This window comes from Malus sylvestris, chromosome 5 (assembly GCF_916048215.2).
Source record: "Malus sylvestris chromosome 5, drMalSylv7.2, whole genome shotgun sequence".
NCBI lineage: Eukaryota > Viridiplantae > Streptophyta > Magnoliopsida > Rosales > Rosaceae > Malus > Malus sylvestris.
In genome coordinates this window covers 20,317,433-20,340,231 of record NC_062264.1, presented here as the reverse complement: position 1 = coordinate 20,340,231, position 22,799 = coordinate 20,317,433, and the positions used below count along the sequence as shown (strand labels likewise).

The window sequence follows — 22,799 nt, the reverse complement described above, 5'->3', positions numbered from 1 at the left end:
TAGAGGCCAAACGGATGGGTAATTACAAAAGTTGTAAATGAATAATGCGTTATTCTCTCATCATTATTTTTGCTAGCCAACATCGTATCATCGTGAGGTGGGCTTGGTAATGGTGAGTCTCCCATAACCCGCTAAGAGTTCAATATAACTCTCGAATTCTATTGAGGGATGTGGAATTTGCCAAAAATAGTGGGTGGTACTATTTGATTCAAAGACCCAATCAAATAGTTTTAAACAAACAATCTAATACGATTTCTGTTATGTTATGTAGTGAACGACATGCCTGAAATTATACCCACCATTATACTTGACAAAAGGGGCCTTAAGGGCCAACGTTTCCTTGCTTGGTATCGCCACATTGAGAATGTCTCAAAGGTGAAAGACATATTGTATGTGCTTAAGCAATCCCCTCCTCATGTACCTCCTACGAAATTAGCTTCAAAGGAGGAGTGTCAAAACTATGTTAGACACTATGAGGATGACTTACAAGCCAAATGCTTAATCCTCACTTCACTTAGTAAGGAGCTTATGAAGCTACATAAGCACATGGACACTTCTTGTGCCATGGTTGAAAGTTTGCATAAGATGCATGACATTGAGACTAGTAATGTACGATTCTCAAATGTTTGTAGTCTAATGAATGCCAAAATGGCAATGGGGACATCGGTCCATAAACATGGACAAAAGATGGAAAAGATATTTAAAGATCTTAAAAGTTTAGGAACTTCCATCGATGGGAAAATGGCCCAAGATTTTTTCCTTGCATCTCTCTCGGATGATTTCACTGAGTTTATCGTAAACTATAAAGTGAATAGATTCGATCATTCTTTGAAAGAGATGATTGACATGTGCTGTAAATTTGAAAAAGGTTTCAAAATAGACAGTGGGAGTGAGAATGCAAACATAAGGAAAAGGTTGCATAAGAAGAAGGCAAAGAAATCCAAAGGAACATGCTTTCATTGTGGAAAGGATGAACGTTGGAAGAAGAAATACAGGGTGCGCATTGCGAGCCTTATGACACGAACTTTTGAAGAGACTATTTCTGTCATAGAGAGTGCTTTTACAGTGAGCTCCAGTTCCTGGATATTTGATTCAGGCGCTAGTCAACATATCTGTAATACGATGCAGGGACTAGTGGGGAGCAAATCACTGCGCAATAATGAGATGGTTGTGCGAGTTGGGAACGGCACTAAAATCTCTGCAAAAGCAATAGGCACCTACATGCTTAACCTACCCTCTGGGGAAGTCCTGGAACTTAAAAATTGTTTATATTTTCCTTCATGTATAAAGAATTTGATTTCCATCTCTAAGCTTTTACGAGATGGGCACTCAGTATTGTTTGACAAAATGAGTTGCACTTTATACTTGAACGGTCGTATTATCTCTCATGGTAATATGATAGAGGGACTTTTTCACCTAGAGACGAATAGTGGGATGCACTGTATTGCGAGCAGGAATACCTCAAAACCCAAAAGGGCTAGAGAAGAAGTTAACCAAGAAAAGATGTGGCATCTTAAACTTGGACATGTGAACCTTGAAAAGATTCACAAGATGTCGAAAGACGGATACATCCACCCATTAGGTAATGACCGGATGGGTACTTGTGAATGTTGCTTGAAAGGGAAAATGACCAAATCTCCATTTACTGGAAAAGGAGAGCGTGCCACTGAAATTCTAGGGTTAATCCACACTGACGTATGTGGACCTATGTCTACTACGTCGAGAGGAGGCTTCTCATACTATATCACATTCACCGACGATCACTCTCGGTTTGGCTATGTGTATCTTATGAAGTACAAGTCAGAATCCTTTGAAAGGTTCAAAGAATTCAAGAATGAAGTTGAGAAGCAAACTGGGAAACAGATAAAGATCCTAAGATCGGATCGAGGGGGTGAATATCTGAGTAACGAGTTCCTAGATTACCTCAAAGAGTGTGGAATAATATCACAGTGGACTCCACCGGGAACTCCACAACTCAATGGAGTTTCTGAAAGGAGAAATCGAACCTTGATGAACATGGTTCGTTCTATGATGAGTTCTGCTGATCTACCAGTAACATTCTGGGGATACGCTCTATATACAGCAGCTTACTTGCTTAATAGAGTACCTTCCAAATCAGTTTCACAAACGCCCTATGAGATATGGCATGGAAGAAAGCCAAGTCTTAAACACATTAAGATTTGGGGTTGTGAAGCATATGTCAAGAAGCTTGAAGCTACTAAGCTTGAAGCGAGATCAGTAAGATGCTATTTTGTGGGATATCCTAAAGAAACTATGGGATATGAGTTCTACCATCCTGACGACCAGAAAGTCTTTATCGCCAGAACTGCTAAGTTTCTAGAGGACGAATTCGTTCTCAAAGGGACTATAAGCAAACAGATGGAAATTAATGAGATTAATAATGAACCACAAACAAGCACTAGACATATTGACAACCCTGTTCCTGAACCCCCAGCTCCACGTAGATCTGAACGGGTTAGTAAGCCACCTAAAAGGTATGGCTTAGACAATGACTTTGATGAATTGTACCTTCTAGGTGACAATGAAACAAAGGAGGACCCTAGAGACTACACTGAAGCAATGTCCGACATTGATTCAAAGAGATGGCAAGAGGCCATGAAATCCGAGATGGATTCCATGTATCAAAATCAGGTCTGGACTCTTGTAGACCCTCCAGAAGGTATTGTACCAGTTGGAAACAAATGGGTCTTCAAGAGGAAGATAGGCGTTGATGGGAACGTGGAGACTTATAAGGCTAGATTGGTAGCCAAGGGTTACAGGCAAAGAGAGGGGATTGACTATGAAGAAACTTTCTCTCCTGTAGCCATGATTAAGTCCATTCGGATTTTGCTTGCTATAGCTGCGTACCATGATTATGAGATCTGGCAAATGGACGTGAAGACGGCCTTTCTGAACGGCTACCTAGAGGAAGAGCTCTATATGACTCAACCCGAAGGTTTCGTGTCCAAGTCTGAAAAGACTAAGGTATGCAAGCTTCAAAGGTCCATTTATGGACTCAAGCAAGCCTCCAGGAGGTGGAACATTCGTTTCGACACTGAAATCAAAACGTTTGGTTTTACTCAAAACGAAGACGACAATTGTGTTTATCAAAAAGTCGTTGGGGATGCAGTTGTATTCCTAGTGTTATATGTAGATGACATATTACTATTCGGGAATGACACTGCAATACTTTCTTCTGTAAAAGTGTGGTTGTCCAAAACCTTCCACATGAAAGATTTAGGAGATGCATCTTATGTACTTGGGATAAAGCTCTATCGTGATAGATCCAGAAAATTAATTGGATTATCCCAATCTATGTACATTGATAAGGTGCTAAGTAGGTTCGAGATGGAACAATGTAAGAAAGGCTTTCTTCCTGTAAGACATGGAATTCACCTTTCTAAGTCCATGGAACCTAAGACTCCTGAAGAGATAAGGCATATGAGTAGAATTCCTTATGCTTCAGCCATAGGAAGTCTCATGTATGCCATGATATGCACAAGGCCTGATATCGCATATGCTGTGAGCATTACTAGTCGATATCAATCTAACCCAGGATTAGAACACTGGGCAACTGTCAAGACGGTCCTTAAGTACTTAAGAAGAACTAAGGACATGTTCCTCGTATATGGAGGAGCATCAGAGTTGCGAGTGGAAGGCTATACAGACGCAGATTTCCAATCTGACGTCGATGATAGAAGTTCCAACTCCGGATATGTATTCACTCTGAATGGTGGGGCTGTCAGTTGGAAAAGCAAGAAGCAAAGTGTAATTGCTGATTCCACGACAGAGGCTGAATATGTCGCTACAGCTGAAGCCGGCAAAGAAGCGTTCTGGATGAAGAAGTTCATTACTGAACTTGGAGTGGTTCCAACCATTACATCACCAGTAACTTTGTACTGTGATAATAGTGGGGCGATAGCTCAAGCCAAGGAACCCAGGGCACATCAAAAGAACAAGCATTTTGATAGGCGCTTTAATATCATTAGAAGATATGCTGCCGAGGGGAAAGTCAACATCCTCAAAGTTGCCTCAGCCGATAACGTAGCAGATCCACTGACAAAGCCAATGTCTCAAATCCAGCTTGATCGTCATATGGATAAGATGGGTATTAGATACATGGGAAGATGGCTTTGAGTGCAAGTGGGAGATTGTTGGAAGTATGCCCACAAAGCCACTCATTTGATGTAATAGCTTTTTGGAATACTTATTGTATTAAACTTTTATGTGTTTAATGAAGGGCAAAGCTTATTGTTAATCACTATTTATTGTATCATGTGTTTAAGCAATAAGGGAATCCAAGGAATGTATTTGTTCTAAGAGAGAAGTGATCTAATGAGTTAGATTATCGAGACCTCTCTCTTATGTTCATTCCTAAAACGTTCCTAGCCATAGGATTGCCAGTTGGGCATTGACAATCCGCTAAGGTTAGTATGTGTTATGTTGACTCAAACGTGAGTATGAACTAGTCTCAAGTCATTTGGTGTTGGACACTGAGACAAACACATAGGTGCTCGAAAGAGTAATCGAGTACACTGAACGTCGATCAAAAGAGAGTTCGAACATACATGTCATGTATGAACTCTAAAGTTGCAATATGCAAAGTAGTCCTTTGACCTGAGGCATCATAGATGTCTAATGGTTAGGTCCTTGATCTTTGATCATGTCAATGGCATTCCTTCGGATTGTCCACGGCATTGTTGGGGTCAAGCTATCTAGTCATGTAGGCATATGAATGCACAACAAGGGATCTCTAACCTTCCATGGTGGAAGGAGAATACTCTAAGATATGATTCTAAAGTCTTTGGCCAAAGCATATGAATATGACTTAGGAAGTTTGTTCCAAATCATATTCAAAGGAGTCATATAGGAAAGTATCACATTGGATAGTAGACATGAAACAAACTATCACTTAAACAATGTGATTAAGAGTATTGTATTAGAGAAGGACCGTATTGCATTGTAGTTGTAACTGGATAGGTTCTCCAACCAATTCTACTCAGCTTGGGTAACCATGATATGCTGCTAGGTGTCACTCATGGTTTGTGGAAGCCCTGAAGATTAGCAAACACTAATCTTAAGGGAGAATTGAAATGTGGTTTCAATTCACAATCGATCGTTAAGAGTAACATCGCCCACTGCCTCGCTAATTGGAACCTAATGGATCGCACACCACATAAGGATGTTAGTGAAGAAATTATATGAAATGGATAAGCAATTAAATGGTTTAATTGAAGAATGGTCAAGATTAATTAATTAGTTAATTAATTATACGAAAAGTTCGTATTGGGCTTATAAGTTGGTTTTGGGTTTCGGGGCCCAAAAGTGTTTTGGTCCACAAGGCCCATTATGTTTAAGTTGTATGACAACTAAAACAAAATGGGCAAATTAACCCAATAACAAGGAGAGGCCGGCCATTAGGGTGAATGGGCAAGCTTGCTTAATTACAAGTTTGCCACTCACCAAAGAAAATGTTATAAAAGCAACTTTATAGCAATTTTCTCATTAGGGTTTTCTAATAGAAATTGGGTGAAACATTTTCTCTCTTTTTCTACATAGAGGCCGGCCACTTAGAGGATTTTTACTAGCATCTAAAATCTCTCTAAGTCATCCATATCATCTTCACAATATACAACCTTGGTGAAGAGACTTAGAGACATCAAGCTTTTGATGTTTTTGGAGAACAAATCCTTTTTCCTCTAATCATCAAAGGAGCACTAAAGGGAGGAAAACACAAGGAGGATTCAAGGAGCTTGGAGGTGACTTGAAGGCCCTCCACTTGGGTGAATCCCTTGTGTAAACAAGGATGAGCTTCAAGGGTAAAGAATCACTAAATCTTTACTTCTCTTTAATTTTGTTAAAGAGTTTATTTTGGTTCACCATATACTAGGCTTTGAAAGTCATGGGTTTTATGAATTGTTTTTGGATGCATGCCTACTTTAAAGTGTTGATAGCTTGCATGTGTATTCAAATGTTCATACTTGTTCTTAGCTAGGACAAAATTTTTCCTTCAACCCACAGTCGGTTTTCCTGTGTCCGGGACTGTCGTCCATTCCCCTCAAGACTTTTTCCGAGTGGTTGCATAACTCTTCAGTCTCACCTCCTCTTCTCTAATCCCTACACCAACGTCGGCTTGCATTCAAACTCTTATCCTCAAATATCATGCCCTATTTCTACCACTAACAACTTTGCCTCAAAACTGTGCCATTGACCATCAGATTCCCATTCTTCCTGGCACGGGTCCGATTAATGTCCGGCCATATCATTATAGGCATGCCCAGAAGGCTGAACTCGAGCGCCAAGTTGACGAGATGCTTGCCATGGGCATTATTCGCCTTAGCCTGAGCCCCTTTTCTTCACATGCATTGTTGGTGGCCAAGGGAGACTCCTCATGGCGTTTTTGTGTGGACTACAGCGAAGTCAATTCTGTAACCATCAATGATTGCTTTCCAGTGCTCATTATTGATGAACTATTGGCTGAATTGCAGAGGGCTATGTTTTTTTCGAAGCTGGACCTTCGTTCGGGCTACCACCAAATCCGCATGCATGAAGCGGACATACACAAGACGGCGTTCCGCACTCATGAGGGTCATTATGAATTCACGATCATGCCATTTGGCCTGACCAATGCCCCAACAACGTTTCAAGCTCTGATGAATTCCCTCTTGAAACCACTGCTCCGGAAATCCGTCCTGGTGTTTTTTGATGACATTCTGGTTTTCAGTGCTTCATTGGATTAACATGTTACCTATTTGGCTGCGGTCTTTGACATCCTACAGGCGTATCACCTTCATTTGAAGTTGTCTGAATGCCTATTTGGTCAGGACTCCATTGCTTACTTGGGTCATATCATTTCAACCGCAGGCGTCACGGTCGATCCTTCCAAAATTGTTGCCATTGTGGACTAGCCGACACCCACTAGTGTCCAGGCCCTTCGCGGCTTTTGGGTCTCGCTGGATATTACCGTCGATTTGTTCGACATTTTGGTTTTATTGCCAAACCACTCACCAACTTACTAAAAAAAGTTAGCTTTCTTTGGTCCCAGGACGCAGACACTGCTTTCTCTGCTCTCAAAGGTGCGCTGTCTACCACCCAGTCTTGGCGCTGCCCGACTTTTCCAAGTCTTTCGCTATTGAGTGTGACGCCTCCAATGTTGGTATTGGCGTTGTGTTATCCCAAGACAACCACCCGATCGAGTTCCTCAGTAAGCCCCTCGCTCCCAAACACCAATCTCTCTCGGTGTATGATAAGGAAATGCTTGCGGTCGTCTTTGCGGTCTAAAAGTGGCGTCCATACTTGATTGGCCATCATTTCAAAATCCTTACGGATCATCAGACATTAAAATATTTCTTGGACCAGCGCATTACTACTCCAGCACAACATAAGTGGTTATTGAAGCTTCTCGGGTACAACTATACTTTGGAGTACCGTTCCAGGGCTTCCAATGCCGCTGCCGACGCCTTGTCCTGTCGTCTTGAATTACTCTCCTTAATGGGTCTCTCTCAGCCAATGTTTGATTATGTGACCGAGATACAAGTGGCCTGTGCCACGGACCCTCAAGCCTTGGCCATTCTCACAACATTGCATAAGGACTCAACCAGTCATCGCTCATTTCAGCTCCAAGGCGATCTTCTATATTACAAAGCAAGAATTTTTGTCCCTTCCACGTCTCCATGGCGTTCCCACTTTCTTAAGGAGTTCCACGCCTCCTCGTCTTTGGGTCACTCTGGTTTTTTACGCACTTACAAGCGCCTCACCCACAACTTCAACTGGCCGGGCCTAAAAAAGGATGTCAAGCAATTCGTGGTAGCTTGTGATGTGTGCCAACGCACCCATTATGAGACAATCAAACCCCCTAGACCATTACAGCCCCTTTCCATTCCCACCCAAGTGTGGACAGATATTGCCATGGACTTTGTCGAAGGTCTACCCGTAGCCCACAGCTGGAATGCTATCTTGGTCGTAATGGATCATCTCTCCAAATATGGCCACTTTATACTTAAAAAGTACCCGTATACAGCCCCCCAAATTGCCGATATCTTCATCTAGGAAGTCTTTCGGTTGCACGGGATGCCAGCGTCCATTGTGAGTGACCGGGATCCAATTTTCATAAGTGAGTTTTGGACTGCCTTCTTCAAACATCAACAGACAGTGCTTTGTAAAAATTCAGCCTATCATCCACAATCGGATGGTCAAACAGATGTTCTCAACCGCACATTGGAACACTATCTCAGAAGCTTTGTCATGGACAAGCCAAGTACTTGGATACGCTGGCTTTCATGGGTCGAATGGTGGTATAATACTACTTTTCAGTCCTCCATCAAGATGTCATATTTCCAGGGAGTTTACGGTTACCCTCCCCCCTCTGTGACGTCTTACCTTCCCGGCTCTTCGGCCGTTCACTTGGTTGATCTCACCCTTATCGATCGTGACACTTTACTCAAGCAACTTCGAGAGAATATGCTGATAGCGCAGCAGAGGATGCGTCAACAGGCTGATAAGCATCAGTCGGAGCGTACCTTTCAGATAGGTGATTGGGTCTTCCTCAAACTCCATCCCTACCGGCAGACATCCGTTTCCAAAACTCATTGCCCAATACTGGCTCTTCACTACTACGGTCCCTTCCAAGTGGTCGCCAGAGTTGGACTAGTTGCTTACACCTTGGCGCTTCCCCCTCAGTCACGCATTCATCCCACCTTTCACGTCTCTTTGCTGAAGCCCCAAGTTGGTGCTCACGCAATTACCTCTGCAACTCTCCCACAGGTCTCTTCTGATGGCTCTTTTATGTGGTTTCCGGAACACATCCTGCAACGTGGCATGATCAAACGTGCCAACATAGCGGTCACTCGCTGGCTTATTAAGTGGGCAGGCCGGCCGGAGCATGACGCCACGTGGGAGGACACTGACTCTATCTTGAGTCGTTTTCCAGATTTTGAAGCCTGATGACAAGCTTGTTCTCTAGGGGGTGTCATGTTAGGACCCCGCACTCATTTAACTCATGCATTGGTTAATTTACCTGCCTCGTAGTGGAATATAAGAATGTGGTGACTCAGCACTTGGGTTACCTAAGTCTTTTGTCTGTAGTGGATGATGTGGGGATATACTAGTCCGTTGTAACCTCATTTGAGTTATGAAATAGAACTTATCTTTCTCTGCAATTTTCCTTTTCTCTGCAACTTTTCTCTTTCCTGAAACTTGTTCCTCTTGGAGCGACTGGAACTTACCACGAATGGACGGTGGCATTGGTGAAGAGGCCAAAGTATTGGCTGGTGAAGGCGTTGGGAGGCGAGGTGGAGTTGGAGAGGACGAAGCAGAGGCCGAATCTCGGGATTGATGTAATTTTCGAGAGGACGGAGAAGATGAATGAGGTGGTGAAGGAGGCGACGGAGGTAGAGTTGGAGGTGGGTTTTATGGGAATTTTTGTTGGGTAGAAGACGCAACTGACGGCGAACTGGTTGGTGTTATTTGTGAGGCGAATGGCGGCGTAAAGTCAGGCGTCATTGATGAGAGTGAGGTCGGTGGCATTGGTGATGTTGGAGAATGAGTTAAAGAGGAAGTCAAGAGCAGAGGTGGGGAGAGGAAGAGGTGGTTGAGGAGAAGAACGATGAGGACAACTAAGAAGGATAGATGGGTGGACGGTTCAGGTCTTTGGGAATGCAGTTGGTAATGGGGGGATGAGAAGGTAGTGGAGCAGACTTGGGGAATTGGAAAATGTTTGAGGAAGAGATTATTATTATTATTATTATTATTATTATTATTATTATTATTATTATTATTATTATTATTAAGAGTAATGCTATTCATACTTTGTTTTTGTACCACATTTTCATATCATTTTAGGTGGTATTTGATATGGACAGTTACATCATTTGAAAATCTGATTAATTCAAATGATGTAGCTGTCAACATCAGATGTCATCTAAGGTGGTATAGAAATGTGGTATAAAAACATGATATCAATAGCACTACTCTTTTTTTAATTCATTTTAATTGTTAAATTCATTTTATTTAATTAATTTTTTATTTTAGCTAGGGAATGAGTGGGCCCCACTTCTGCCACGTCATTATTTAACAATCAAATTGACACAAACTTTAACAGAAGTCTGACATTGCAACGAATCCATAAGTTGAGGTATGAAATTGCAATGTTCAAAACATGAGGTATGATATTGTGGTTCGACCCATAATTGAGGTAGTTTTGTGTAATTTACCACCATACTGTTTTTAGTTATTATTTTTATGTTTTTCTTTTTAATATCTTGATCTCAATTGAAAATATAAGAGGAATATAGAAAAGTGGAAGAATGATTGTGGAAAACGTAAAAGGTACAAAAAATGAAAACAAAAAAGCAAAAACTATTTTAAATTATTTTTACTTTTAAGATTTTATTCTCATTCATTCTTTGTTCTCCTCCCTCCAATCATCCTTCTTCAACTCTCCTTTCTCGTATTTGAAGCAAAAAACGTGAAAATTAAAACTTAAAAATGAAATGTTTATCAAGCAAGCAGTAATACACCTCTCAACCTACACATAATCATATAATAAGGGTCCTTGTGTATCGATTAAATAAGAGCATTCATCTCTACACATGTAGTCAGTGATCAATTTTTTTTTATATATATAGTATCAATTGTATTTAAAAAGTTAAATAAACTTTTTAGGTTAAGATTAAGGTCTCTAAACCCTTGACAACAAGTCTGAACCACCTCGTAAATGTTGAAGAATTTAAAATTACAAGTCGGAAATAGGACTTACTAAATTGCAATAACTAACTTAGTACTAACTGTTTATACTACTGAGTACAAAATCTTTTGCAATAAAACCACACATATTGGGGTATCCAAGTGTTTAAGATGAAGGCAACATAAGCACTCCATGCCATGAGCTCACACCAAATTATCAAAATCATTAGCACCGTATATCTAAGTCATGGGGTATGGATAGAGGTTATTGTCAAAATACTCCTTATAGATTACCTCTGCAAATACTCTAGGATATAAAGCCACTTAATATGGACCAATTGAATGAACGGTAAAATGTGCAAATAAGGATCTAACAACCAAGAATTTCGATACTATGATCCAGTTCATACTAAACAAATAACTTTTCTCTGAATTGGACTATGATTAGTTTTCTCGCTCTCAAAAATGAGTGTTGAAGAAAAAAAAAATAAATGAATCTAGGCTTAGCGCAATTAACTAGTAAAGAGACAATAAGCAGAATTACCACAACCAAATTACATATGCATTGCCAAGTGCGAGTGGCAACGTTGGGTTACTTTCTTTACTGATAACATATATATACAAGTTATCTCTAGCTCTTATACGCATGTAAACAATCCCTAGAGCCTAGCGCCCCACATCGGATGTAAAACTTTAAATAAAATTTCGGAGATGGGGGGACAGGGTGGGGTTGTTCTATCGGGAAGTTAGCTTTTTCTAATCGCTCTGAACGAGAATGAAGTAGTTTACTTTTGTAGTTGATAGCCACATTCTGGATCTTGATTCTTTTTGACCGTTCAGTGCGTGTTAGAAAGTAAGAACTCGTTTGGCACGCTGTATAAGGGATCAGATAGGACTAATAGTACGGACCCAACCGTTTGGTGTCCTTTCGTACTAAATAGTCGCCGGATTAATTTAAGTAGTTAGACAGGATAGTCGGGTATACACCTTCTTAATAAACCCTTCCAAATGGAGGGGATTATTAGTCCGGTTCCCTTTCTTCTCTCTCGCACTTCGTTATCCACGACGCCTTCTCTCGCCGTTGTCCCTCTCGTCATTGTCGTTCTCCCGGTCATCTCCTATAGCCGTCACCTCATCTCGCCGACATTGATATGCAATGAGGTGCAGAGAAGAAGAGATGCTAAGGTGCAGAGAAAAAGGGGGAGGTCTGTGATAGTGAGCATTGCAACTTTAGGGAGGGGGAGGTTTGTGACACCGAGCATCTTCTTCTTCATTTCCCCTTCCTTTGTTCTTCCCCCTTATTCCCACAAATCCCAAAACCCAATTCCTCTGCCGGCCACCAACCACCACCACCACCAGGTTTCATCCAACCATCCAGAACAAGACTCTTCTCTCCCTGCATCTTCTTCTGGCTACCAGATCTCCCTCCCTCTTCTCTACCGCTGCCGTTCACTGCTTCCGCCGCTGATTGCAGCTGCGAGACGCTGCTGGTGATGTGGAAGGAGGGGAGACTGGGACATAGCGGGTGGGGAAGAAGGGGCTCTTTGGCAGGTTTGATGCTAACATGTTGCTCTTTTTGACTGGATATGGAAATGTGAGGGGTCGAAGACGGCGGCGGTGCGGGGAGAGAAAGAGAGAGGAGAGAGAGGGGGTGGCTGATGGCTTAGAATATTCAAGGTTAAGAAAGAGATGGTGGCTGGTGGCTGAGAATGTTCATGTTAAGATTATCCAGTTCAGTACCAAACACAGTATAAATAATACGGTCATTAGTTTGATACTGCATCAAACGTCAGACTAATTTAGTCAGTATTGTCCAGTGGCTATTTATCCTATCTGACATAAATAGTCAATACAGTTCGAGCTGTCAAACGAGGCCTAAGGCTACTTTTGTAGTTCAATAACCAATCCTTAAGAGTAGTTTAACTCGCCTAATCCTTCATCATCCTCATTGAATAAAAAAAAAGTATATAAAAAATAAGATATATAGGCTTACATTTGGTCTTCTGACAGTTGAGCCTAATAATGTAGGTTTGTAATTAAGCAAGACAATAAAATGATTAATTGTATGAAAAGGTTGAGACTTGAGTCTAACTCTAAGCCTAATAGGGCACATCCTGCCTTTTACGGAAAGGTTGCAAATAACAAATAATACAGGTAGGTAGCAAATAAGAAATAATTTTAAAATATATTATAATGGTACTTGCGATGCGAAGGCCTTAACGGTTACAAGTCTTGTGCTTGGCTTATCTCTCCTCATTAGTGCCTGCATTTCATAATCAACTTTTACTAATCCGTAATTAGATTGAGATGAATTGAATTGAGGAGAAGTTGAATTGACGAAAAATTAAAATCAGATTCTTATGAAAGTTGTTGACTAAACTGTCTGGAATCAGAGTATGAATAATGCTGATTCTAAATAGTTGTTTACCAAATATCTCTGAATTGCAATTAAAACTAGTATAATTACTAAACTGCCAATGTTTTGAATAAGTTAATTTATGTGCTAGATAATAACTTTAAGGGTAAATTACATTTTACCCCTTCAGATTTTGGGTCGATTTCAATTCCTTACAACATCACTAAAACATTTCACTTTCATATCTCAAGTACTATTTTATTTCAATTTCATACATCTGTTACATTTTTCATCCATTAGTCCGTTAAGAGATGATGTGGCAAAAAAATAATTTTTTAATTTAAAAAAAAAAACCTGAATCTTCTCAAAAAAAAAAAAAAAACAGAAAACTTAGAACCCACCCCCACCCCCACCTCCCCCGTAACCCCTCCCCACCCCTCTTCTCCCTCCTGAGCCTCCCAACCACCTCCCTCTCCTCCACTCTCTTCACCTCCCCTCCCATCCAAAAACCCACCTCATCCCACCCCATCCCACCCCCACCTTCCCCGAGCCCTTTCTCCTCTTCACCCCCACCCCCTTTCTCCCTTCTCTCATCTGCAACCCCACCCACCCTTTTCTCCTCTGCAACTCGCACCCACCTTCTTCCTCTCATCTGCAACTCGCACTTACCTTTCTCCCCCATCCAAACCCTGCTCCCAACGCATCGCCGAGTGGGCTTGTTGACTAGTCGGTTGGTTTTTGTCCCTCAAATTTTGAATTTTTTCGATGCTTGAAACCAACTAAAAAAACCATTTGATTGAAACTAACTCAAAAAACTATTTGATTGAAACCAAATAAAAAACCCCCTTCGCACTCACTTGTATACAAATCAAACAACCCCAAATCAAAACCCTATTTAATTGAAACCTGACAAAAAAAAAATATTGAAAAATACAATCCAGATCAAGAACAATGGTGAAAATGATCAGTAGGTTTTATGGTTATGAAAATATGAAATAGTACCATGACCATCTATACGTCCCTGAGCTCTTCCCTGGAGCTTAGACTGGTCGCTTTGGTAGAAACAGCCGACTTTAATTTGCTTGATAGCATCTTCAAAATACAGAAAAGAAACAAGCACATCAAAATAAAATAAAAAATACTGAAACGGAAATTATCAGAAGAAGAAGGAAGACGAAAAGATGAAGAGAAGGTGTTCGATGAAAGGGAGTAAGGGATGAAGGTGGCCGAAAAAAAAAACCAAAATTCCCAATCATCATCCTCCCCACTCGGGCCCACCCCCTTCTTCCATCTCCCATCACCCACTCTCTTCCCCCATTAATTTTGCACCTCCTTCTCTAACCCAAAATTCCAAATTCCTCGCTACGGCTCTCGTGGACGCCCTTGTCGACAACAATGCTCAAGAAATTTCATGGATTTCGAAACCCAGGTCTGGGCGAGGACGATCATGACGTCGACGGAGAACCGGCCGATTGGGCCACAAACGGCAAACCCAGGTCGCCAAAAGGAGAAAGGGCTTGGGGTGAAGAGGAGAAACGGCTCGGGGAAGGAAGATGTTTTTTTTTTTTTTTTTTTTTTTGAGAAGATTCAGGTTTTTTTTTAATTAATATTTTTTTTTACCATGTGGCACATATTTGGTAGTCATGTGGCACAAATGTGGCAGCCACGTCAGCTCTTAACGGATCAATGGATGGAAAAAGTAACAGATGTATTATATTGAAATAAAATAGTACTTGAGGTATGAAATTAAAATGTTTTAAAGATGTTGTAAGAAATTGAAACCAACTCCAAACTTGAGGTGGTAAAGTGTAATTTACCCTAACTTTAATTTCCATTGCAACATATACTTATAAATTAATGAAACTTTCTAACTCTTTATAATATAATCCATAATTTTTCCCCTTTTCCACCTCTTTAAAATCTGGTTTTTTTTTTCTTTTCCTTCAAACAAGACCTATTTCATTGCAATCTTGTTCTGCAATAAAGCGTTTCTCCAAACTACTAGAAATACACTATAGGCAGACTTTAATTTCTTTAACTGTTTTTGTTTAGGTCATCATCTCCAAACTACTACATATGCACCTTAGGCAAACTTGGCATTTAAAAAAAAATGTGGAGGGTATGAATAGTGGCGAAGCTACATAGGAGCAAGGAGTGGTGGCTGCCTCTCCCTTCGCTGGAAATCAAGCCCAGGAGCGGTGGTTTCACCCCTCTGATCCCGTCGGAAGTGGTTGCTGATGTGGTCGTTTTGTCTATGTTCATTTGGGTTGTTGCTGCTCTGCGTTTGGTTTTGTTTTTTTTTTTTCAAAAAGCCATGCCAAAACGACCTCATTTTGGTCCTGGATAATTTTTTTTTTTTAATATTTCTTTAGTGAAACGTCATCATTTCTGGTATACGATTAAAAGAAAAACAATAATTAAAGGGGGACCGGCCCTCGATTACCTTCAATTTCATCTCTTAACCCCGTTACCTACACTCTTAAAACCAATCAGAGAGTAGTAGCTCGTTGCCCTGCCCCCTAAATCCCTACAAGCAAAACAGATCCCGTTGTGATACAACCATAACTCTGCATCTCACTCAATGTACCGTAACAAAGTATTTCTTATTACAATCAAAAAATCAATCACAACCCTTCTTTTACAATCCTTCCTAATATAGCACTAGGTAGCTTAACCTTTAAGCCACCAACTCCTAATTGCCTAACAGCTTAACAGATATTGCTGACTCAACAATACTATCCGAACAATACTGCCACATCATCAATTCAACATGTTGAGTCATCACCAAGCCCCCAGTATCCTATCAATACCCCCCTCAAAACAAGGCTTGTATCACAAGACTTCTAAAAAAGAAAAAACACAAAAAGTACACAACCAATTCATAAGCAACAGTACAACACAGCAGAACATAATTATAGATGAACCACCATTGGAAACTTAGATTTTAAGTCTGCATAATTCTCCCAAGTTGCATCTTCTTGCCATTGAACTAGCACCTCGGTTATAGCTGAATTGCCATTCTTGACTAACTTTCTTTCCAAAATTCGTACTGGCACATCTTGCAGTATCCCTTCATCAGTGAGTAAAGGTAATTGACTAGTAGGTTGCACAGTAGGTCCCAAATGTTTCTTAAGGCAAGAAACATGAAAGCCTGGATGCAATTTAAATGTCTCGGGCAACTTGAGCTTGTATGCCATAGTACCAATCTTGGTTAATACTTCAAAAGGCCATAGAATTTAGGCTGTAGCTTATGAAATGGGTGAGCAGCTAAGGACAAATGTTGATAAGGGACCAGTCTTAGGTAAAGCTCAGTTCGGTGCTTATTGGCTTGGATAGACATTCTATTCTGGGCAGTAGCCAGATTAGCTTTTAAGAGAGAGAGTATTATATTTCTCTCGATCAAGCTCTTGTCAACTATCTCCAATTTGGTAGTACCAGCTTCATATACTAGAACCTCAGGGGGTGATTGCCTATACACTGCTTCATAAGGGCTTATTTTGTTGCTGAATGATGGGCAATGTTGTAACTCCATTCTGCCCATGGCAACCGAGTTGCTTATTTCTTAGGTTGGAGACTGCAAAAGCACCTAAGATATGTTTCTACGTAGTGGTTAATGACTTAAGTTTGCTCATTCGTTTGTGGATGATAGCCCGAACTAAAACACAGAGAAGACCCTTGTAAATCAAAGAATGCCTTCCAAAACTTGCTCATGAAAACTGGGTCCCTGTCACACACAATTGAAGTGAGCATTCCATGGAGTTTGAAGATTTGCTCCACAAATAATTGTGCCACAGAAGCAGCAGTATATGGATGAGAAAGTGAAAGGAAATGAGCATACTTCGAAAGCCTATCCACCACCACCCAAATAATAGTTTTTCCTTTGCATGGTGGCAGCCCAATGATGAAGTCCATAGAAATATCAGTCCAGATCCTAGTAGGAATGGGTAATGGTTGCAATAAGCCCATTGGAGCAAGAGTCTCATACTTTTGTTGTTGACAAACTGGACAATTGGATACCATTTCCTTGATGTCTTTCTTCATGTCATTCCAATAAAAAGTTTGAGATATTCACTTAAAAGTTTTGAGAAACCCAGCATGACCTGCAATAGGTCTGCAATGATGCTCCTCGAAAACTTTGCATTTCCAAGAACTTGTAGGGCTTAACACAATTAAGTTTTTGTACCTTAAAAAACCATTTTCCATTGTATACTGCAGAGTACTAAGCACTGTAGAATCAGAAGGATATAAAACGTCTTGAATCTTGTTTTTAATCCAAGTATCTTGTTCACTATCACGTCTTAGATCATCTAACCAACTCAAATACGGGTAGAAGATAGTAGACAAGAACTTACTAGAACTCTGAGAGTGGTCATCAATGGGAATTCTGGACAGTGCATCCACCACTTGGTTATCACAACCTTGTTTATATTGAATTTCATAATCGAACCCCAACAACTTAGAGACCCACTTTTGCTGAAATGAGGTATTTGCTCTATTTTGGAGGAAGAACTTAAGCTATGATGATCTGTTTTGATGATAAAGTGCCTGCCAACTAAATATGAATGCCACTTCTTGATGACATGAAGAATCGTCATCATTTCTCTTTCATAAGCTGACAAAGATTGATTCCTCACACTAAGAGCTTTACTCGTAAACGCAATTAGTCTACCTGATTGCTGCAAAACAGCTCCAATCCTAAAATTGGATGCATCGATTTCAATGACAGATGGTTGAGAAAAATTAGGAAGGGCTAAAACCTGAGGAGACAACATAGCTCGTTTAAGTTCATTGAATGCAGTGGTGGTAGCCTTAGACCAATGGAAGTTGTCTTTCTTTATGAGCACTGTCAATGGACAGATTATTCTCCCAAATCTTGGAATAAACTTGTGATAGTAACTAGTGAAGCCAAGGAACCCCCTCAGTGCTTTAATGGAAGTGGGGTCTGGCCAGTTAACAATGGCTTCCAGTTTAGAGGGGTCAGCTGCTACACCTTCTTGAGAGACAATATGTCCTAAATATTCCACAGTAGTTTGACCAAATGCACACTTAGACTTCTTAACAAATAGTGTATTAGCTTGCAGCACTTGGAAAACAGTTCGGAGATGATCCAGATGTGATTCCCAAGATTGGCTATAAACCAATATATCATAAAAATTAAAAATTAAAAATTAAAAAAAAAAACTAGAATGAATTTTATGAGATATGGTTGAAAATTTTCATTAATAAGGCACTGGAATGTTGCAGGAGCATTGGTTAGCCCAAAAGGCATAACCAAAAACTCGTAAAGCCTATCATGGGTCCGAAATACAGTTTTCTCTATATCACTAGGATGCATCTTGATTTGATGATATCCTGATCTCAAATCCAACTTAGAGAAAAACTAAGCCCTAAAAAGTTCATCAAGCAACTCCTCGATCAATGGGATAGGGTATTTGTCCTTGATAGTTATCAAATTTAAAGCTCTGTAATCCATACACATTCTCCGAGTTTCATCCTTTTTCCTGACCAAAATAACCGGTGAAGAGTATGGGTTGTTACTAACTCTAATAAAACCAGCATCCAATAAATCTTACACACACTTCTCAATTTCTGTTTTTTGTAAATGACCATCTCTGTAAGGCCTCATGCTGGGTGGTTGACTACCTTCCATTAATGGAATCCTATGATCATGGGATCTATGAGGAGGCAAGCATTAGGGGGTGAGAAAGACACTGTCATAATTTTGCAATAGATTCTGCAACTCCACAGATTGCTCAGCAGTTAAGACATTTGGTTGTTGAACACTTTCCTCAGACTGTAACTGAAAAAGAAAAGCTCATACCGAAGATTCTTGTTGCAGTAACTTCTCCATTTGAAAGATTGAGACATCTTGAATAAACTCAGTAGGTGTTTTCGGACTAGAGAGATAATAAGTAGTATTGCCTTTTTGAACCTTCATGTACAGCTTGTCGAAGTCCCAAAGAACTGGCCCGAGGGTTCTCAACCAATGCACCCCCAAAACAATATCACATCCCCCAAGTGGCATAGCATATAAATCAATAACACACTGATAATCTTGTACCTTCAAAGATGCAGCCCCTAAGGATCCCACATCATTCACTTTTCCCCCATTAGTAATTTTCACACTAAATGAATGAGAAGTGTCCATTTGACCCTTAACCTTTTTAACCAAAGATGAGTCAATGAAATTATGCGAACTACCCGAATCGATAAGAATAACCACAAAACAAATCTTAATACTACCAACCACATTCATTGTTTTAATAGATTTAGGATCTGGAGTCCCAAAAAGTGCACATGATGTGATTTCAAGTTCTAGATTATCATCCTCAGAATTTTCATCATCACTAGAGGTTTGCACATCAATAAGCAAGAGTTGTTTCTTCTCACAAGAATGTCCCCTAACATACTTGTCTTTACAATGGAAGCATAAGCAATGTTTTCTGCAATATTCTACTTCCTATGGTGTTGTTCTTCGAACATTTTCAATTCTTGGTTTATTATCCCCCATAGTCACATTAGCAACATTCTGTAAAGGAGTACAAAATGAGGAATTACCAGAAGAACAAGAGAAAGGCTTGATCTTTAAATCTGACAATTTGGCATCGAGTTGTTAAGCGTAAGCTGTAGCTTCAAGAACATTCCTTGGCTTCAAAATCTTCACATCATGCCGAATTCAAATTTAAACCCCCAATGAAGCAAAATTTCAGAAGAGGAGGATTGATGTCTGGTGTACGATTGACTAACTTTTTGAATTCCAAAATATAATCGCGTAACGAACCTGTTTGCCGTAATTTCACCAAACTTTCAGCCAAATCCTCGAACTCAGACGGCCCAAATTCTTGACAAAGAGCCCTTGTGAACTCCTCCCATTTGGGAAAATTCACCAAACAATTCGCCAATTAAAACCACTGGAGGGGTTCACCATGAAAATGGAAGGAGGCCATCTTTACTTTCTTGAAGTCTTCGATATTGAAGAAATCAAAGTAGTGCTCCGCTTTTAAGATCCACGCCAATGGCTCATCCCTATCACCGAATCGGGGAAAATCCATCTTAAGAAACGGAGACCTTGAATTCGATGAGTTGGGAATCGAATCGGAGTGAAAAAAAATGAGGATCCAGATTCGGATTCATCCTTTCTTGAAGAATCAGATTGGAATGGATATCTTTTGACGATTCACCGAGAGAATCACTACCATTCGAAGACAAAGAGTGCAACTGTTGAAGAATCAACTCTTGGGTCGCGCGATATTCCTCTTTGTATTCCTTGAATTCATTCCTGGATTCCTTGAATTCATTATGGAGATCAGCGAACATAGATTCGAGCTTCGATACATGAGTATCCATGGTTCTTCTAGAAGTAAGGCGAGTCATACACGAGGAAGGATCAAGTAGAACCGGAAGCCTTGGCTGATACCAATGATACAACCCTAACTCTGCATCTCACTCAATGTACCGTAACAGAGTATTTCTTATTACAATCAACAAATCAATCACAACCCTTCTTTTACAATCCTTCCTAATATAGCACTAGGTAGCTTAACCTTTAAGCCACCAACTCCTAACTGCCTAACAGCTTAACAGATATTGCTGACTAAACAATACTATCCTAACAATCCTGCCACATCATCAAGTCAAGATGCTGAGTCATCACCAAGCCCCCATTATCCTATCACGTTGGCCACCTTCCATTGCTTCCGGACTTTAAGGCTTGAAGCCTTTAAGCCATCCAAGCCGCAACTCGCAAGCATCCAGCAAACCTCCAGCGCCGTTCTGTAAAGTTTTTAATTTCTAAATGTATATTAGCCTTAACCCTAATTGTTTATTCAATACGAAATTTTTATTTAATTGATATAGAATCATATAGTAATTAATCAATATAGTTATTAATTATTGATTGTTAATTATTGATATGAAATTCCATGATTATTGATGAATGAAATTGTTATTTAGCAAGGTTCTAAAAGACGCTATGCGCTAGTCGGGCGGCGGGCTAGGACCTAGCGCCTAGGTGGCTAGGCGGGGTCTAGGTGGGCGCATCATCCATGAAGTCTCCAGTGCTACTAAATCCCCAATAAGATGGATCATTTATAAAAAAATCTGCAGTGCCACCTTCAACGCCTCCTTCTCCTTCATATACACAATATTTCGTTTGTTTCCTTCGACAGTGATGTCATTTCCACCACAATTAACATGCAAACAAGTTGAAACTGGCATAATACGTTAAAATAAAAGTATAAGTGAGAGAACACGAAAGAATGCTGGATAATAACGTACTAAGGATGCAATGCAACTATCTACTAACACATAACAGTGATGAAAACATTAAAGTTTCGAATTATATAATGTTCTATGTAAAACAATTTCAGGCAAAGCGGGTTTCAAACTTCACTGCCAGCATTTTTTTTTATGAAACAAACACTTTATAATCAGAAGAATTTACTTTATTGTGTATATAATCTTAAATATATCCTTACATCGTGGACAGTCGAGATTCTTCAAGTATGGAAGACCTCTCCTTCTACCATAATTGAGTGGAAAAATATGTTAACATGGAATGTACACCTTGCATATATGAACATTTTTTTGATTGCTATAATGCAACAAAAGAAAGCAAGACAGAGAGACAATCTTACAAGTTGTTTTCTCTTGAAGAGCTCCGGAACAAGTTCAGGTTTAGATTGCTAACAATAGGGAAATACGTTAAACAATAATCAGTTTTAATCCTATAAAACCGGCATAAAACATGAATATTTACTAGACAAGTATTCTGACATGTTGTCTTGACAAGCAGGTTTCTGGGGGCCTTGCCATGTGAAGTTATTGTACGAAAGATCACTGCATGCAAGAAAAAAATCGTAAAGGTCACTCTCGGGGCCTAGAAAGATGTTGCTCCACGAGATGCCATTTTGCGGACTAGCATCCCCTCTCCGTCAAAGCCAAAAAGAAAGAGGAAGATCAACTAAGGAAATGAAAAAATGGAAACAGGGGACTGGTAGTCTGGTACTGTACATGTATTTTATAGCAAAGCACATTGCAGATTTTGGAAAATAATATACATCAAGGAAAAGGTGAGACTGAAAAATCTTCCATATGTGCAATCATCGTAAAATGCTAAACTGGTTAGCTCCCAGAATGCCAGTGTTAGTACCAACTTAGTAATAATACACTCATGGGAAAGATCTTGGGTACAAAGAGAAGCATGGAAGGTAAAGGTAAGTTGCAAATATATCAAAAGAGAAAAAGAAATACGATGACGCGTTGAAAATAAGTATCAGACATACACGTTACTTCCATCCTTGAGCACTGAGTCTGGTAAACTTCCACTCATAGAGTTGCCAGTTAAAAATCTACAGAAAGCAACTTCAAATTTTTGGAGTGTTACATCAATATTCATTATTTGATTATATAACGAAAGAAAAAACAATTAAGCATGCAGCAACCTAAAAATCTTAAGTTTCATTCCCAAAATATAGTTCATAGTTAATGTATCAGAAGGTTATACTTACAGGAATCTCAAACGCTCTAAGTTCAATGTGGCTGGAATTTTCCCTGCTAACTTGTTATAACTGACATCCCTATAACAATCAGAATACAAAAATATAATCAAACTGCATTCCCAGTCGACAACAGTGCAATCAGTCCCCAAGTTCACACACTACTTACAACATTTCAAGGGTTTGCATTGTCCAGACGTATGGAGGAATCTCTCCAGAAATGTTACAGTTTCTCAGAACCCTAATATATGTAACTAAATAGC

The 22,799-nt window shown here is 40.0% G+C and overlaps 1 protein-coding gene across 1 annotated transcript; it reads right to left on the bottom strand.

Annotated features, from left to right (window-relative positions):
- Positions 1 to 21,084: 21,084 nt before the first annotated feature.
- Positions 21,085 to 22,725, bottom strand: LOC126622627 (probable LRR receptor-like serine/threonine-protein kinase RFK1). Its single transcript, XM_050291394.1, has 7 exons — positions 22,706 to 22,725; positions 22,549 to 22,617; positions 22,324 to 22,389; positions 21,815 to 21,877; positions 21,676 to 21,723; positions 21,517 to 21,560; positions 21,085 to 21,249 (listed from the first exon to the last, which is right to left on the bottom strand). Exons 1-7 carry the CDS (start codon positions 22,723 to 22,725, stop codon positions 21,128 to 21,130), a joined length of 432 nt encoding a protein of 143 aa, XP_050147351.1. The 3' UTR covers positions 21,085 to 21,127.
- Positions 22,726 to 22,799: the final 74 nt, after the last annotated feature.